Genomic DNA, 19,972 nt, shown 5'->3' on the forward strand with positions numbered 1-19,972 from the left:
CTTCAAAACATTCTGCGCAAGTCTGTAACAAATCTCCATAGACATAAGCTATTAGTAAAATGAGTGGGAGAGTTAAATGACATGGGGATGGGTGGAGCTTCTAGGCCAGGAGAAGATGGGGTCAAGGGCCATGCGTGGCTGATGGCTCAGCGTTAGCAGCTCTCAAAATGTGACACAGGTAAGTCATGCGTGTTCTACTATACCTAAGATGGGAGCACTGGCGCTTCGGCTGCGATCTTCAAGCATCCAAAGAATGCATATAACCAGATGCATAAGAATATACCAAGGGCAACAAGATAAGACATATAAAAAATTTAACACCTTCAAGACAGGGGGTAACAATACCAAAAAAAAAAAAAACCAATGCATGCTTGACACAGAGAACTAGTGGATTACATCAGAACGCGCAAACATTCACTTACTCACACCAAGCAAGACAATTGCTATTACTACTTAAGACATTTATGTGGCTTTACAGTGAGTAGGGTCTCTTGAATAAGGTAGTTCTCGACATACAACGATAAGCCGGGAGCCTGCCCGGTTGTACGGCCTTTCTTGCATATGGTCGTTAACCAGATGATGTGGTCTTTAAGTGAATGCCATGGTTGTTAAGTGAACACAGCGGTCATTAAGCAAACTCATGCTTTGCTCTGGGTGTGGTTTTGAGAAGGAAAAAACAACACGTGAAATAAGAGCCAGGTTTAGGCGAAACCTGTCGTAAACAGTAGCCACAAGATCACGGGACGTTGCAAGTATGTAAATGTGGTTGTGTTGCTGAGCAGCTGAAGTTGAGTCATGTAGTTGCAGAGAGGTTGGCTGGAGTCTGCTTGTGACTACATAGGGATTCTAGGCTGATTCCATTTTTCACTCCACCCCCTGGTTCTGCCACTCCTTCCCCTACACCTCCACTTTCTACTTTACTTAACCTAAACATGTCACATGATTCTAGAGTCCAGGTGTATGTATGTATGTATGTATGTATGTATTTGTACTTTTTTTCTATAGTGGAAAGATGGCGTGACCCACAGCTATCGGCATAAAAACATAGGCATGAAGACCTATCCTCACACAGCAGAGTTCACCTTCAAGTACCTAAAACCAATTAATTACTGTAATTAATCACCAAACACAATGTGCATTACCTGCTATTTGGCCATACTTTCCCAGAAACCCAAGGATCCACAGGAGTTAGAATTTTGTGGATACCAAATGAAACATTTGGTGTGATTTGCTTGGGCTAGTGTCAATGCCTCTTTCTGCCTTTTGCCAATGGAAAATACCGTAATCGGAGTGGAGTATGTTGTCTCCTTCTGCCCATCAGGTACAGGCATTTAAAAGCTGAACACTTACTGGACCTACCCAAGTTAGGAGCACTTGCCGTCCTTTTGTTACTTTTGATCTTGAAGAAGCCTCGGCCGAAGGAAGATCTGGCTTTGCGAGACCCAAAGGCATCATCTTCGCCCGGAGACTTGCAAGGGAGTGTCACATATTTGCTATTCTCCACGGGCGATTTATTCTGATTGGTTAAAAACAGAAGAGGTCAAGTCTGTTGTAACTTTCAGCAATGTCACTGGACACAAGTGCATTGACGTCGGAAAGATCAAATGTCAAATGAAGACAGAATGCTCGAAATGCAGGCGGATGCTAGGACTACCCAAGAGGCATCTTATTTTGAAGTTCTCAAGAACTTTAAAGGCCTATATTTCCTAAAGGATTCTAAAGGCTGTCACCTCAGGATGTTTGGATAGGAGAGATGCAGCCATGGCATATTCTCTATTACCTCTAAAACGGGAAAATTCTAGCTCAATGACGGCTAGAAAAACATGGTAAGGTCTGATTTATGGTCCATTTTAATTTGCTTCAATGGGATAGAGAGATGTTTAATTTACTCTCAAATGTTGTTGCTGCTGCTACTGCTGCTGCTGCTGTTGTTGTTAAGACCAGGGGGTCTTCAAACTTGGCCCTTTCATGACTTGTGGACTTCCACTCCCAGAATTCCTCAGCCAGGCACGCTGGCTGAGGAATTCTGGGAGTGGAAGTCCACAAGTCATAAAAGGGCCAAGTTTGAAGACCCCTGTTGCAATTGCATTTTCATCCCAAATACAATTCTCGTTCAGTTTTTACATTTCTCTGAATTTTGTAATGCATGAACATTTGCAAACTCTGTAAATTGGTGAGAAACCACAAAGGAGAATATTGCTCAACAATAAAGAAATACGATAGGTAATAAAACAACCAGCTCTGCCTATCCCATTACCTCTTCTTGCTTGTCTCTGGACTCTTTATCCTGTGGGGAAGAATTGGGCATATTAAATATATTACCTAAATTTCACTGAATCACTGATGAATCATTAATGTTAATTAAAACATGTTCAAGTCATCTATGACACACAACTGAATAAAACCCCGATTATCTTATAAAATAATCTGTTTTATCGTGTTTAGAGCCTTAAGACATTGATTTTTTTTTAAAAAGACAATGAAAAGCTTTTTCTATAAAAATTGTAAACACTATTTTTTCCCCCAAAATAAACCTAGCTAGAATGACATATAGATGTATTTCCATGATGTGTATATGATTGGAAAGGTTTAATCTCTCTCTGGTTTGCTATCGCACAAATGAAGCTTCCAGCACACAAATGATTTTTAAGTAATGAATATTCACAGGCAATCCAAAACCCAGAAATACAGATTAAGGACTGAAAAGAACAGTGTAAGTTAATATTAACAGATCAATCATTAATAAGAACACGTGCACGTGTGTGGTGTGTGGTGTGGGGTGTGTGTGTGTGTGTGTGTGTGTGTGTGTGTGTGTGTTTAAAAAAGGTAGGATTACGCACCTCTGAGGCTTCTTTCTTCAAGTTTCCAAGACTGCTAGATTTTTGTAGAGCTGAGCTTTAGGAACAAATTATAAGAAAAATAAGCAAGCAAACATTGCACCTTGGGTCTCATGCATTAATTCAATGAGCAAGGTAAAAATTAAAACAAATTACATCATCATCTTTTAAGTCAGGAGTGCAAGAACAGTGAACAACGTAAGACTTAGCTATCAATTGAGGAAGTTCTACAACTGACATGTCATTGAAGGAGAGAACTAGGAATCTCAAGAAAACCCAGTGGTTTTTCCACATCCTACTCCTTGAAAACCTAGCCCTTAACAGTGACACGGTTTTTTTTTCCCCAAGGAGAGGGGGAAAAAAACCTGGTTAGAATAATTAAAGGAAAGGTCTGATATGCATGGGGCATGGTCAAGAAACTAGAGATTAATCAGTCTTCAAACTGGTTGGCCTGTTGTTCCAAATTTGGAAATGCTTCCTTGAATAACCAGGACACCGTCAGAGTGCTTTGGGTAAGTTTAGATCCCTTGTTTCAAACCATGTTTGAATTCCAAACACGTGGGATGGAATGTCTTAAATTCCAAACGTTTTCCACACAACTACAAATAAATAAGTCAAATAAAACTTGGTCCCTAACGTGAGCTACGTATGTGCACATCCACAAATGAGACATGGTATGGATAGAAGAGAATATTGTGCTGGAGCCCATCTTGAGGGACCTTCTCTCTAGCAGATTGAATCCTGCTGTCAGGACCCACCCCAATCCATGTCTTAGGAAAACAAAAAACTCTTGGGAGTCAGTTCTAGTCCAAAAGGAATTTTTACTAGGACGTGCTTGGTTGTGGAAATACAAGACAGGACTTGGTATTGTTTTACAGACTGAAACTTTATAAAGAGTTCCCGGTTCAACCCCCCTTCCCTCAACCCCATTTGGTCAGCCCCTCATCATTTTACTTTATGTCATCCCTTTCGTGGGAAAAAGGGAACTTCGAATCTTTATGGTTATTGCCTTCTTCCTTTACAGAGCAGTGGGCTAATGCCTCCTTGAGTAACACCAGCTGCCTGCAATTAGTGCAGGTTCGAGTCCCACCAGGCTCAAGGTTTACTCAGCCTTCCATCCTTCCGAGGTAGGTAAAATGAGGACCCAGATTGTTGGGGGCAATTAAGCTGACTTTGTAATAATGCTGCTTGGGGTGTGTGTGAAAGCCCTAATAAGCAGGCATATACATAGAATGAAGGCTACTGCTAAGCTTGTAAGCCGCCCTGAGTCTTCAGAGAAGGGCGGGATATAAATGGAATTAAAATAAAATAAATAAATAAAATGGAGACACAGGCCAGATGCCCTCTTCTCTAACCCTCCCTTTTGTTCCCCCAGTTCAAAAGGTTCCCTTGGTCTTTGAAATAACCTAAGGCAGGCTGAATCCACATGCGCTCCTCCTTCCTTGGGAGATGGCAGAATCCGGGGGGGGGGGATAATGTTTTAAACATACATTTATGAATGTGATATAAATGGATTCTGACACCTGCAACATTATCCGGGGACACATATGTTTGCCTTCATTTGTGCACATCATCAGTGCCTGATTAACTGCCACAAAATCACCAAACTCAGAGAGCTCTAAGGACCCCAAAGTGACATGGGTTTGTCAAAACATTTTTCTAAGATAATGCCTGTGCTTACATGAAACATTGCTCAGGATTCACAGTCCTGTACAACTGGCAATGAGTTGCTACTCTACAGAACAACAGAAATATTTCACTTGGCGCTTTTTGATTATATTATTTTAGCTCCAATAAGAAGCCCGGTGAGGGTGATCAAACAGGGCAAGGAATCGCCTGATAAATTCCAATTTAATAGTTCCTGAAGATTCAATTTCCCTCTAAAATTAACTGATGTTGTGGGGCTAAAAATTAAAAAAGGCAATAAATGTGTTCAACAGTATGAAGAATCGTATAATTGAATCCATTATCCTCAAGCTGTCAGAACAGAAAACTTGGCAAGTGCACAGTAGCTCTGAAAATGCATTCTCCTGCAATTTTTCAAACTACGTTTCCAAAACCAGACGCACAAAAGATCAAACCGCATGCCTTTTCTTTGTCATTTAAATAACAATATGCAACGAATAAACCTCTACAGCAATGATGGCGAACCTTTTAGAGACCAAGTGCCCAAACTGCAACCCAAAACCCACTTGTATCATCGGGCGCTGGGTGGGCATGGCCCATTGGGTGGGCGTGGCCCATTGGGTGGGCGTGGCTGCGGTGGTAACGGCAGACTGGGTGGGACTAAAAAGTTCAATCAATCAATTCCAACTTTGTGAGATCTTTTTTTTCCCCACGAGAAGTTGAAATTGATTGATTGATTGAACCTTTTTTCTTTTTTTTGCACACGGCAGCGGAGGCCTAAAGCGAAAAGTTTTTATAAAACCCAGCTGAAGGCCTAGGACTGGGCCGACGGCGTGCGTGCCCACAGAGAGGGCTCTGCGTGCCACCTGTGGCACCCGTGCCATAGGTTCGCCATCACGGCTCTACAGTGTTCCAATCATGCAGACAATAAGCATGCTGCCTTTATTTCATTTAGTTTTAGTTTTAGTTTTCAGATTCAGCTTGCAAACTGATTTGCCACAGAGACAAAGGAACAGTTGCTTGAAAAGTCATGCTTCGGTAATAACGAAGAGAAATTATTCTCCTAGAATTCTATCTTTGCAAAAGAGATTTTAGAAATGAAACGCTTTGCTAAGGTAAAATGTTTTATCTTTTTTCCTAAATTTGAGAACTGGCTTGGTGTAGTGGCTATTGGGTTAGAGACCCAGAAGATTCTGAATTTCTAGTCTTGCAATTAGGCACAAAACCAGCTGAGTGATTTCAATTAATCCCTCTCAACCAACCCTAGGAAGAAAGGTAAGGACCAACCACTTCTGAAAAAGTGTGGCTAAGAAAAATTGCAAGGGCTTGTCTGGAGTCCAGAAATCAAATTTGTCTCAAAGACACCAAAAATAAAATCAACTTTATCTCAAGAGGTCCAAAATTGAAAGGGGTTCTCCTCCTGTAAAAGAAATATCAGAAGATCCTTCTAGAAGGTTGGAAGACTTCTGATAAGATCAGAGTATCCTGTTCTGGTTTCAAAACTAGATTCCTGGATAGGAGCATCTTCGTTTCAAAATATATCTCCCTCTCTCTACAATACACTTAAAAGATAATTTGATAAACTCTCTCCAAAACAAGTCCATAGGACTTCAATTTCTGCCTCCTTCCAAAGCTCCTTCTCCAAACAGCACTGAAATACAGGTAGGTCCTTGGCTGCAAACCACAATAGAATCCAAAGTTTCTGTTGCTAAGTGAGACATTTGTTGAGTGTCCCATTTTAGGATTTTTCTGGCCACGGTTGTTAAGTGAATCACTGCAGCTCTTAAGATAGTCACACGGCCGTTGAAATTTGACTTTCCCCCACTGACTTTGCTTGTCAGAAGGTTGCCAAAGGGGATCACATGATCCCGGGACGCTCCAACCGTCGTAAATATGAGTCAGTTACCAAGTGTCCGAATTTTGATCACGTGATTATGGGGATGCTACAATAGTCGTAAGTGTGAAAAAGGGTCATAAGTCACTTTTTTTTCAGTGCTGTTGTAACTTTGAGCGGTCACGAAATGAACTGTGTAAGTCAAGTTTAGTACTGCATCCCCTTCTCAGCCTACCATATCTATTTGATTACGCTTGTGGGAAGAATATTGTCTCACGCATTCGCTGCCGAATAATCATTGGGTTAGAAATGGTTACCAAAAATGTGCACCTCAACTCAGCAAAGCATTTAGTAGCTTCATTAATTGAAGCACACGTGCTCATGATTAATTTAGGAGCACTGGAAATCCATCTCTCTTTTGCCTTGCCATAAAGCTAGCCAGAAATTGTTTGGGAATATATTACAAAATTCGATAAATCCCTGGTGCTATACAACTTGCTTGGAGATGCTTCATGCTGTAACAGAAAATGAAAACTAAACTAGAGTGATTGAAAGAGCCGCAGGGAAATAAGAGCATTGGGGGGGGAGGGGGAAACAGCAGTAGCCACCGGGAAGGGTCAAAAAAGTCAAAATGGCGGCCATTCTTTTGATCCCATCCTCTCTGTGGACCCCGCGATCAACAACACGAACGCATTTCTGTAAAACAGTTTAATAGTTTTTTGGCTTTGGATGTGTCAGGATTTGCATTTTTATATGATACTTACATTTTTGTATCACTTAGCTGGGTTTCTATGGAAACCACCGCTGGGTGTTTTTCACTGCAAGAAGAAAAAAAAAGAAAGAAAGAAAATAAAGAGAGCCTTACAACTATTGCCTAATCCAACAAATAGTATTATTACTAATAAAAGTATTGTTTCTAACAGAAGTATTATTTCTTCCAGAAAGAAAATAAATGTAGTCAGGTCTCGCTGACTACAAATTAAATTTGACAGCAATCTATGGAGTGCATTGATATAAAATTTCCATAGGGATTTTTGAGGGAAATTAGGAGAAGCCCACAAAATATTGTAGGAAAGAAATCTCTGGCTAAATGCTACTCAATTTTGTCTTGATGTTTTTGCTCACACTGCCAAAATATTCTCCTTCTAAGATCTAGACCAGGGGTAGGCAACCTTGGCTCTTTTATGACTCATGGACTTCAACTCCCAGAATTCTTGAGTATGCTGACTCAGGAATTCTGGGAGTTTGAAGTCCATGAGTCATAAAAGAGCCGAGGTTGCCTACCCCTGCTCTATACACACCTATCAAAATCATTGGATTTGGTTTAGGACTCAGCAGGATAATAATAATCATAGTTATTCAAAAATGACTTGACATCCTCTGCCACCTTAGCCTGTCAGTTACTGGAAATAGCAAACATGAGCAAGTTTGATATTTACGTGATCCAATAACTAACTCCATATTATGTTTATTTGATCAAGATCTCACTTCGCAAACAAAGTCTATCGGTCCTGAATTTATTGGGTTCAATTTTTTTTCATGAAAAACCTAGTGACTTTTGCATAAAGGGTCTCTACCTGTTTTCACATGCAATTTCTATCTTGGACGGGACGTTTCCTTTATCCGTCTGTTCTTCTGAATGTCTGAATGACGGTGAAAAAGAAGGAAGAGAAACTTGCAAGACACTAGTATGGAGCTGGATGGAAGTCTACAACAGAAGAACATTATATTTTGCATTAAGAGACAATAGACACCCATTTATTAGCCAAATACAGAAGCACAACACAAGCTCCCTAACTTGAACCCTTCAAATGACCTTCTTTAGGGTGTTTATATAATTTGAAGCTAATAGTCTTTAATGTTTTGAAATGTCCTAAATCTGAAAATCTGCATTCACAGATTCACTGTAAACAGTATTCATTCCTGGATTTTAAAAAGCTTTCCAAGAAAAAAAAATCTAAAAAAATATATAGTATTAAGGATCCAAAATTAAATTAGACAAAGCACTCGTGTATGCATAGAAAGGTGATTTTTTCCCCCGAATTGCTCATGCACTTTAAACAATCCCATCTTGATTCTAAAACTAAATTTCAAACGCAGCTTGTCACGTCTATTTTACCCATTTCTAAAACACTCCAGGTTACCCAATTCCACATTCAATAGGAATAATAGATACAAATGGCTGATAACCTTGTAATACTTATAGAGCACAAACCATGGTTTGCAAAAACAGCAGGTAACTGTGGAGCTGTGGACTTTTGTCCCTCCTTGATATCCAACTTACAGGACCATACGCAAGAGAAACTGAGGCAAGAGCCAGAAGAACAAATGTCTACGGAGAGTCTCAGTCATCCAGATCATGGTTGTCCCAAAGGTGCTTTTTCAAGAAGCAACTGGTCTTTCTTGTTTATCTTTGAAGACGTTTCGCTTCTCATCCAAGAAGCTTCTTCAGCTCTGACTGGATGGTGGGGAATCCAGTCAGAGCTGAAGAAGCTTCTTGGATGAGAAGTGAAACATCTTCAAAGAAAAACAGGACAGTCCAGTTGCCTCTTGGAAAAAGCACCTTTGAGATAGAAGAACAAATAAAACATAAAACAAGTTATGAGAAAGGCTTTAAGGTTCTAATGCTATAATGAATGACGGTGAATATTATTCCTTATTGGTGAAAGCTTCCTGGCTGCTAAATACTGTCTAATCTAGTGGACAGCTTAATAACTTCAAACCCTAAAAGCCATTAAAAATATGGCAGGGATATCAATTCAATTTCCTAAAACGACTCAGAACCTTCAATCAATCAAAGAAGCAAGAAGAGAAGCAACCTAGAACTAAGGAGAAATTTCCCCACAGTGAGAACCAACCAACCAGTGGAACAACTGGCCTCCAGAAAGCTCCATCACTGGAGGTTTGGAATGGTATAGGGTCTCCTGCTTGAGCAGGGGGGGGGGTTGGACTAGAAGACCTCCAAGGTCCCTTGCAACTCTGTTATTCTGTTAGAAGGCTAACGGAGGGGAAAACTGAAATACCTCTTCAGAACTTTTTGTCCTCAAGTCTTCGTGATTCGGAGAACTTGAAAGCGGCGTAGAAGATGGACTTTTCTCCACTTCGCTTAGACTTTGTGGTTCTAACAAGATTGAGGAAATTGATGCTGGACTCCCAGACTCCTCGTATTCATCATCCTTGCCTGAGAGTAGGAAACCAGAAATGTATAGATCAACTATCTTCTTTGGGATCACGGTTTGTTGCTCCGCAAGTAGTCAACCAAACCAGTGGTGGGATTCAAATAGGTGAACAACCGGTTCTCTGTCTGGATGCCGCTTCCGGAAGTCCATTCCGGGCCTGGGCAACAAAAAAAAATCGGCTACCGGTTCTGCCGAAGGGGTGAGAACCGGCTGAATCCCACCACTGAACCAAACTCTTAAGAGCTGCTCTTATCCATGAAGAGGGTTTTTTTGTTTGTCTGTTTGTTTTTAAACTTTATTCTGTTAAAAAATAAAAGTTCTGGTCTCTCTTCTCTATTAAGAAAGACTGCTGAAGAATTCTGAATTAAACTGTAGGCTGCATTTCCTGATATGAAAGTACCGAGTATGTTCTGCTGTGCCCTAACAGAACAATTCTGGTATTTTGGTAGTCAGAAATTAACCCTACAAACCGGGACTTAACCAAGTGTGGTAAACCATGTTTCATTGGAGAGATAAGTGGCAAAAAACAAGAAATACAGGGGCGAAATGTTATTTTAATTTCAAATTGGAATAAATAATAAATAATAAAAATAAATATATATATAAACCTTGGTACAATCCACCAAACAACTGGAGCACCACTTGAACACCCTTGGCATTGACAAATTCAACATCAGTCAATTGCAAAAGGCAGCTTTACTAAGATCGGCTTACATCCTACAAAAACATCTGTAACACCACAGAACATCCACATCTGCCTACCTCGGGTCCTTGGGAAGGACTCGATAAGACAAAAATGCCAGATCCAATCTGAACATCTGGCTGACTGTACGACAAATCAGAATTTATAAGCAATAAGAGGTAACGAATAAATAACTAACAAAAATAACTAAAAATAATAGATAAATTATAAACGCGGCAGAATAAGCCACAGAAAGAAGAGCTAGCCATGGAGTTAATACAAATTGTCTAAAATGTTTTATGGATGTCTGTGAAAAATGAAAACTAAAAACTCTTTTGGGAGCCAGGTTATGGTAAATGTCAGTTGCACCCTTTCTTAGATCAAGAATCCTTCAGACAGTCCCTCGTACTCTTGTCATCTTGTGGCTTGACTACTGCAATGCGCTCTACGTGGGGAGGCTCTTGAAGACCATCCAGAAGCTTCCGTGAGGGCACAATACAGGGGTGTAGACACTGGGGGGGGGACTCAGTGTGCCCAGGTAGGAGAATGATTACTATCCCTTTTTCCTTTCGGTTCCCTTCCGAGTTTAATTTCTTTGCCATCACTGTTCTGCTGTACTGCCTTTTTTTAAAAAAAGTCTTCTTTCTTATTAAATGATTTAACAACTGTAAACTGCCCAGAGCTGCTGGGAATCGGGTAGCACATACATTTAGTACAATATTGCATTATCCATTATGCCGAGATGCAAACCGGATACAAGCCCTAATTATAGAGGTGGCCTTTTTCTGTTCATCTAAAAAAAAAAACAGGGCAGTTAAGCAAAATGTGATTCTATACCTTTCTTCCCTTGTGCCGAAATCACCATATCCTGCACCTTCTTGTAGCGATTAAGGGACTGACGAAGCTCCTCAATCTTCCGATCCTAGAACAGAGGGGGAAAAAACCCTCTGTTTGAGTGACTTAAAACATAGAACAATAAGGTTGGAAGGACCTTGGAGGTCTTCTAGTTCAACCCCCCCTTGCTTGAGCATCAAACTCATTTAGAAGTAATACACCCACTTAACAGAGTTATAATTCAGCAGTACGGTTGCACAACACTCTGAACGGAAGATTGTCAACACAACTTCCATCTGTGACACGGGAAGGCTTCCGGGTCTTTCTCCAGGATAGAATGTGGAGGAAATTGGGGCCGATCCCTTCACGTTTTGAAGCACTGGGTGGTGTCTCATTCTGAAGCACCGCAAACTCCAGAATCTTAACAATGAGGGGCCCTTGGTGCTCTCTGAGCTTGGTGGTTTTCTTGCATACATTTCATGACCCAAATAATAATAATAATAATAATAATAATAATAATAATAATAATAATAATAATAATAATAATAATAATAATAATAATAATAACAACAACAACAACAACAATAACAATCATAATCATAATCATAAAGTTGGAAGGGACCTTGGAGGTCATCTAGTCCAACCCCCTGCTCAGGTAGGAAACCTTATACCATTTCAGGCAAATGGCTGTCCAGTCTCTTCTTAAAAACCTCCAGTGTTGGAGCATTCACCACCTCTGGAGGCAGGTTGTTCCACTGGTTAATTGTTCTCACTGTCAGGAAGTTTCTCCTTAGTTCTAGGTTGCTTCTCTCCTTGACTAGTTTCCATCCGTTGCTTCTTGTCCTGCTTTCAGGTGCTTTGGAGAATAGCTTGACTCCCTCTTCTTTTGTGGTAGCCCCTGAGATATTGGAACACTGCTATCATGTCACCCCTCACCCTTCTCTTCATTAAACTACACATACCCAATTCCGTTCCCTATATGTTTTAGCCTCCAGCCCCCTAATCATCTTTGTTGCTCTTCTCTGTACCCTTTCTAGAGTCTCAACATCTTTTTTACATCGTGGTGACCAAAACTGGATGCAGTATTCCAGGTGTGGCCTTACCAAAGTAGGTAACATCATCAGTGCTAGAAGGGAGTAGGGTTTGTGGAGAGCAGGAGAACGAACAGTGATGATATTACCGAGTGCTTATTTATTTATTTTTGTCATAGAACGCACCGGAAAGGAGTTCCGGCACCTTTTTTCGACGGATTTTCCAAGTTTTAAAAGTAACTTTTGAAAATTTGATGTTTGGTCCACGTGGAACTTGAATTGCCCTGTTGAGCTATACCAGGTTGGCGGCCAAATCATTAAAACGGTGCACGCAAGCTGCTTTGTCTCGGGTCCTATGCACGCGTACTTTGTCCAGGCTGGTTGTGATGGCGCTGCTCGGCTTGTGATTGGTCGTGTGGTCGCGCGCTGAGTGCTTACTGCGGGTGGCGACCGTTGTTTCGTTACATATGTGTGGGTGTGTGTAGTGACTGACTATGTGCGAAAGGTAAATATATTTCTTTATTTTAAAAAAAATCATTGGTGACTTGAAAATCTTTAATTTTTAGTGTAAAAGTGTGACCCCAAATTTAAAAATGAAAAAAAATACTAATTACTTCTCAACCACCGGTCCTGCTAAGAACTGAATATATAATTTTTTAACTAAAAGATTAACAAGATGTGAGTTCTGGCACAACCTAGAGAGGACCAAGGACCTCACAGTCCTCCTCCTCCTCCTCCTCCTCCCCCCACCAAACCCCACTCCTCCTAGCACTGATGATGTTACCTAGTAGAGTAATGAAACATCTGCAAGAAAATCACCATCCCTCATTTCAGCTCTGAGCTACAAAAATTCTCCTTTATTGATCTTAAACATGCCAGTAGAATTCTCCCATTAAGTGACATGAAATTACATCACTTATCACCGGCTGTCCTTGACTTACAACCATTTGTTTAATGACAGTTTGGGGGGGGGAGAAAGTGGCTTACAACCAGTCCTCACATTTACAACCATTGTAGCATTTCCAGAAACCAAATTCAAGTGCTTGGCAATCTGTATGTCTTTATGAACATCTTGAGCTCCTTACTGTACTATCTGTAGCCTTTCCAACCAGCTCGTGACATGCAAAGTCAACAGGGAAAAGCCAGGTTTGTTTAAGAACCATCTGATTCATTTAATAACTGCAGTGATTCACTTAGCAACCGTGCCAAAAGGTCATAAAACCAGGTGTGACTCAGTAACGACCATCTTGCTTAACACTGGGGATTCTGATCCCAATAGTGGATCGTACATTGAGGGCTACTTGTAATCTGCAGTCAACTCTACCACCCTCTGTGGAAGTGCATTAGCTGCTTTATCTTACTTAGGATAAAAATGACAATTTAGGGCGCTCTTCCAGTCTAATATCTGGCTTGCATGTCCAATGAACTTGCTACCCTATCTCACCCTCCTTTATTTGAATTCCAGTGAAAGTCTCTACCTATCCAGGAACTCTGCTTTGTCAATGCACTTGGTTGCAAGGCAATCTCATTGACCTGCCAGTAATCCTTCAGTGTTTCCCACTAACTGCAAACAGAACAAGGATGTCAGTTTTAAACGAGCCCCGTCAACTCAATCCACTTTCTGTTTATTTACCAAAAATCAAAAATCAGAAAGTATTTTCATATCTACCTTTTCTTCATTCGCCGCCAGTAAAGATTCCACGGCCTTCTTCATCTTTTGGACCTCAACATCTGAAAGGTAAAAGTTAGCGCTTAACAAAAACGTGGAAGGATTAGAAGGAAAACCATCTCTTGGCCAACTCTACAGTTTAGCATGGACCAGGAGAAATACAAATGGACTTCCTTTCAGTTAAATCCAAAATTTAAGCAGGAAGAAATCAAATTAGTTTTTATGGAGAAAGGGGCGTGTGGTGACTCATGCTAGTTGAAGATTAAAGTAACCGTCATTCCTTGCATGCTTCACGTCCATTACACGACTACAATCCAGCTTGTAAGTTGAAGTTCAACATGAAACCACGGTGCTAACCAGGGTGATAAATTTTAGGAACAATGTGCAAAGGGACACAAAAGCAATGTGAAGTGGGAATTCTAAACCAAAGACTTTCCGGTTTTTGGCTCACTCTTACCAACTACGCAACTGTAGCTCTGCAAAACACAAGGGAATGCTCAATCTTATTAATTTATCATGAATGTTAGAAATCTCCGAAGATTAAAACATTCCCAATCGTTTGAAATGACGATGACTCGTCTGCAACATCAGCAGCCGCATAAAAGGAAATTGAACAGTTGAAGAAATGTAAAAAAAAAGGAAAATAACAGTAAAAGACAAGGCAATGGATGGTGTCAATTGATTAGAAGTGACTGTGAAATAAGAGATTTGTGATAAAACGGTGGATATATCTGTTTGTGATAAAAAGTCATGCCGATATGTGTAACTTCAGCTTAAGTTTCACCCAGAAAAGGGGGGGGGGGTTGAAGACAGTACTGGTGACCTAACCAGATGCCAGATGAACATATTTTAGTGAATTGTGATAAATAAAATCAATTAGTCTTGTGAGAATGGAATTTATCCAAGTTATTTGTTGCTCTCAGATCCACTCAATCAATTCAGTTGAACTGAAATGGAGACTTTTGTATTACATACTCAGAGTGTTCCCAACTGTAAACCAAGGACTGGAATATTGCATTAGAAGGCAACCTTGGCTCTTTTATGACTCGTGGACTTCAACTCCCAGAATTCCTGAACCAGCATGGCTCAGCATGGAAACCTCTCCCTTTCCCCTCAGCGTGGCTGCCTCAGGAATTCTGGGAGTTGAAGTCCACAAGTCATAAAGCAGCCTAGGCCTAGGGCAGGGGTAGGCAACCTTGGCTGTTTTATGACTCGTGGACTTCAACTCCCAGAATTCCTGAGCCAGCATGGCTCAGCTTGGAAACCTCTCCCTTTCCCCTCAGCACGGCTGGCTCAGGAATTCTGGGAGTTGAAGTCCACGACTCATAAAAGAGCCAAGGTTGCCTACCCCTGCTTTAAAGGGAAAATACAGGGAATCTCGACTTAGAACAGTTCATTTAGTGACCGTACGAAGTTACAACTTACGACCATTTTTCACACTTAGGACCATTGCAGCATGCCCATGGTCACCTGATCAAAAAATTCGAATGCTTGGCAACTGGCTGGTACTTGTGACGGTTGCAGAGTCCCGAAGAGAACTTCTGACAAACAAAGTTAAAAAAGGAAGCCAGATTCACTTAACAACTGTGTTACTAATTTAACAGCTGCAGCGATTCACTTAACAGCTGTGGCAAGAAAGGTTATGAAAGGGGGGCAAAATTCACTTAATGGCTGTCTCACTTAGCAATAGAAATTTTGGGCTCCGCTGAGGTCATAAGTCAAGGGTCACCTGTAGAGCATTTAAAACACAAAGGGTCCCTTTACAGTTTCCCTCAGATATTCGATGAACGAAAGACTGAAGAGTGAAGATGAGGCGTTGGGGGTTTTGTTAATATGATTTTTAACATGATACATGCAGGAGGTGCTACTGGGAAAACAATGTATGACATGTGTTTGGGAGAGGACACCAAAAAAAAACAAACCACCTTACTTTTGTCTTTCAGCTTCTTTTTACAACTGTCATCTGTGCAGGAAGATCCACGAGATTGAAAAATTAGATTCCAAGCGTCAAAAGCATGTGCAAGACAAACCAAACTCAAACTCCCTGTATTTATTTACAAATATAAATCTAGAACTTCTGGGCGGCTCACTTAGCACGCCTATTCCAAGTTTCACACCCCCAACAACCTTGTGAAGTTAGGCTGAGAGTGAGTAACTGTTACAATCACTTCCTAAATTGCCATGGCTGAGATTGACCTGATTTTAAATCTTCCGCAAGATAACCTCTTAACTTCTAAAGCGCCATGCAATTCTTTCTTTGTGGTTCACCACAATGCCGCCGTTAAATAATCTGCCTCACGACTTTAGGCTGACCCATCAAATGCAAAACCTTCAAAATAATATAGATATCTTTATTAAAGAAGGATGAGGGGTGACATGATAGCAGTATTCCAATATCTCAGAGGCTGCCACAAAGAAGAGGGAGTCAAGCTAGTCTCCAAAGCACCAGTAGGCAGGACAAGAAGCAACGGATGGAAACTAGTCAAGGAGAGAAGCAACCTAGAACTAAGGAGAAACTTCCTGACAGTTAGAACAATTAACCAGTGGAACAACCTGCTTCCAGAAGCGGTGAATGCTCCAGCACTGGAAGTTTTTAAGAAAAGACTGGACATCCATTTGTCTGTAATGGTATAGGGTTTCCTACCTGAGCAGGGGGTTGGACTAGATGACCTGCAAGGTCCCTTCCAACTTTACTACTACTACTACTACTACTACTACTACTACTACTAATAATAATAATAATAATAATAATAATAATAATGTTTATTTATTAATTTATAGCTATTTGGTTATTTTAAAATTTAAATTAAGCTAATAACACTAGTGATAGATAACACTAGTGATAAATAACTAATATTATTTATTAGTTAAAAGGTGTTTTTTTTAAAAAAACACCAAATACATCCTTCTTATTCCCAGCTGGATAAATTGCAGCACGGATTGCAATTTTGTAAACTGTCTACAATCCCAAGTTGACGTGTATGGCATCTAAGCTCAGTGAATAAATTAGCTGTTGTTTATTATACTCATGGCTCACCCACCTTCAGGAAGTAAAAACCAGCTTAAAGGTAAAGGTAAAGGTTCCCCCGCACATTCGTGCTAGTCGTTTCCGACTCTAGAGGCCGGTGTTCATCTCCGTTTCAAAGCCGAAGAGCCAGCGCTTGTCCGAGGACGTCTCCGTGGTCATGTGGCTGGCATGACTAGACGCCAAACGCGCATGGAACGCTGTTACCTTCCCACCGTAGTGGTCCCTATTTTTCTACTTGCATTTTTACGTGCTTTCGAACTGCTAGGTTGGCAGAAGCTGGGACAAGTAACAGGCGCTCACTCTGCTACACGGCACTTGGGATTCGACCCGCCAAACTGCTGACCTTCTGATCGACAAGCTCAGCATCCTAACCCACTGAGCCTCCGCGTCCCTTAAAAACCAGCTTACAGTGCCATAAATAAAAACTTGTGGACTTTTTTTTTATTTAAGAAGCCCGTGCTTGTTTAGCTTTATTAAAGCTGTACATTTAGCTGTTCCTTGTTCTGAAAACATTGTAGCAGTCTTCAGCACAATCGTCTCGTGCTTTCTGATGTTAATTTCGAAGGGTAAATGCTTGGCTTTTGGGATGCGTGTTTTAAAAGAAAATTCTGTCTGCCAAAACTCACCTACTTAAAGAATGTCCAGAGTAAAATTGCTACTCCTAATGACTTACTTGTAGCGTGTAGAGGGAGAAGCAAATACAATTGACTTGTTTCTGCCTTCCTTAAAAAAAAATAAGTAACAATCTAAGCCCAACATTTCTCAACCTTAGAAACTTTAAGATCTGTGGGCTTCAACTTCAAATGTGTGAACTACAATTCCCACAATCCCCCAGCCAGCATCACAAAAGCGGCGTTTATCATTTTTGTCTTACCTTTGTCATTTAGGTCAACATCTCCTCTCCCCTGAAGGACCAGTTTTTCTTGCAATCGTTTTATTTCCGATTCCTTCTGTTCTAATTTCTCTTTTAAAGACAATAGTTCTTCCTGGGCAGACACACACAAAAAAATCAGTATATTTGGCTTTCACTTTTAAAAAAGACAGCTTTAAACCGAAGTCGGCTGTTTAAAGAAGAGATGGCGTTCGTTTATTTTTAAACAATCATATCAAATTTGGCCAAATTTGTCAGAAGGTTGCAACCCAGGACACTTTGACCATCATAAACATGATCCTTTGCCAAACATGTGAATTTTGATCATGCAACAATGGGGATGTTGCAACAGTTGCCAGTGTGAGTATCTGTTATAAGTCACTTCAAAGGGTCATTAAACAATTGATTGTAAATTGAAGTTTACCTGTGCAAATATAAAATATACAAATAATCTCTCTTCTAGCCACAAAGCCATCCATCTCTGATTTAAACATTTAGTATCCTGGGTTGAACTGAAATGTGATCCTAAAAGGATCTTCCATTACCATTTAGTCATGCATGACACATTTTCCCCGACAATTAGATATACAATACCGACAGCACAATTCTACACTCGCTGCTTTCAATGGAAGGAACTCCAGATTGAAAGTTCTTAAAATGACGTCTTTCACAACACAAAATGCTTCGGCATGCTTTTATGCTTAAAATCATAAAAACAGTGTATATGTAGGAATGTAACTATGTGCTCCGTACATATGTTCATGGGAAAATACAGACATGGATAAAAGAATTAACTATGATAGTATATGGGGATATATCCCACAAATATACGTATCTTGCTCAGATTATGTTTTTGATTTGCTTGTTTGTTTTTAAGGAAACTCAAATTAACATACACCGTCATAAAATGTTTGAATAGGAAGGAAAGAATTATAAAAGTTTAGAATTGTGTTTCAGGATTAAGGGTTCTAAACATTAATCTTCATATGGATGGCCCTGGTAAAGAATAATTCATTCCGACATACAACCCGAATGAATCTATCATGTTGGGACTCCTAACTCCGTAACTGAATGCGTCTCAGATTCATTAGTCACTTTCCCCCCACCTCCAAAAAAAATTGGCTAAAATATCAGAGAACGGATGGAATCTTATCCTTAGACATGGTTCCAGATTATCTTTCTGAGAAAGGCTGGTTTTTGTAAAAAAAAAAATTCCTGGATACCAGCAGTTGAAACTCAAGGGCAGGGGATTAAAAAAAATAAAAAATTCAAGCCAAAATTTTTTTAAAAAGTGGGCAGGCTGAGACCCAGGGTGGAATTTTACTCTTAAAAAATTGTTCTGGATTCTGGATGACAGAAAAAGGTATTGTTCTTGTACAGTTGTGTACCAAGTAGTGGACAGTGAGACAGTGTATATACTGTATACAAAGGGAGGATCAATCAGTTTTACAAAAAGTTTAACTGATTTTATCAAACATTGATTTTAATCAGCAATTATTCAATATTTTTCCTCCTGACCCTGTTCTTTGTTATAACATCCGGAAGTTATATTCACATGCACGTTCACCCACATACACAAGCATGTCATGAACACACCTAGTTGTAGGGAAGGAGAAAGCCCTAGGATTTGGCTTTCAGATGGAATAGTTAAAGTAGGTTGACAAAATGGAGCACTGGGCCTTTTACAAGATTTTCATCTGACCTTCCTCAATATATCCTAGGGAATCGTAATGCAGCAAAGACTATTTTTGTTTGTGCATGTGCTTGTGTATATAGACAAATACATACAAGCCTACACAAACACACACATATACTGTATACTTCCTAGCCGCCCTTTTTATAAAATTAAAATGCTAGAGGGATCTAGTGACCCAATTTATTTATTTTTTAATGCAGATAGGCCAAAAATCAAGGCATTTCCTCTTCAACAGAAGCATACTTGTCAGCGAAGATATAACAGGTTAACACAGCCTGAAATCCAAAATGGAATACCTAAGATTGTGTTTCTTTTTAAGCTCAGCTTAATGTGTGAACTCATTTCAAGAAAGAAACCGGCAGCTGATGGTGTTCTGCGTTATGCTAAATCAAAAAAAAAGTTTTTTAAATAGAAACAGAGATATCTTAGAAACACACAGAGATATATTTTGGTTTAGCTGGAGACATAAATCACAGGGATTTGCATAGGAACAGGAGGAAAAAAAATCCATACATGCACTGCACACACACACACAAAAAAGGTTTTAAAATACAGACAAGCAAGATGGCAAAGAGGGTTACGAAAGCCGTGGAAAATAAATGATTCAAAAACCACCAATCTACCCGACCTTCAGCATTTGGCATTTTTGCTCCATGCGCTGCTTTTCATACTGCATCTGGCCCAC

At 40.1% G+C, this 19,972-nt stretch overlaps 1 protein-coding gene across 5 annotated transcripts in view; it reads right to left on the reverse strand.

Moving 5' to 3' along the window:
• Nucleotides 1–19,972, reverse strand: part of PPFIBP1 (PPFIA binding protein 1) — a 117,409-nt gene that overhangs the window by 27,246 nt on the left and 70,191 nt on the right. For 2 of the 5 annotated variants that reach the window (XM_081331661.1, XM_081331662.1), the window contains 10 exons: nt 17,595–17,706; nt 13,693–13,754; nt 10,996–11,080; nt 9,321–9,478; nt 7,875–8,005; nt 7,062–7,115; nt 2,841–2,895; nt 2,258–2,287; nt 1,360–1,516; nt 204–236 (listed from right to left, as the gene is read on the reverse strand). In XM_081331661.1, coding sequence (XP_081187787.1) covers nt 204–236; nt 1,360–1,516; nt 2,258–2,287; nt 2,841–2,895; nt 7,062–7,115; nt 7,875–8,005; nt 9,321–9,478; nt 10,996–11,080; nt 13,693–13,754; nt 17,595–17,706 — 877 coding nt within the window. Of the gene's footprint in view, nt 1–203; nt 237–1,359; nt 1,517–2,257; nt 2,288–2,840; nt 2,896–7,061; nt 7,116–7,874; nt 8,006–9,320; nt 9,479–10,995; nt 11,081–13,692; nt 13,755–15,622; nt 15,656–17,594; nt 17,707–19,972 lie in introns of all 5 variants that reach the window. The other 3 variants (XM_081331664.1, XM_081331663.1, XM_081331665.1) reach the window with 2 other exon arrangements.

The sequence above is a fragment of the Vipera berus genome, assembly GCF_964194415.1.
Source record: "Vipera berus genome assembly, chromosome: 6".
NCBI classification, from domain to species: domain Eukaryota; kingdom Metazoa; phylum Chordata; class Lepidosauria; order Squamata; family Viperidae; genus Vipera; species Vipera berus.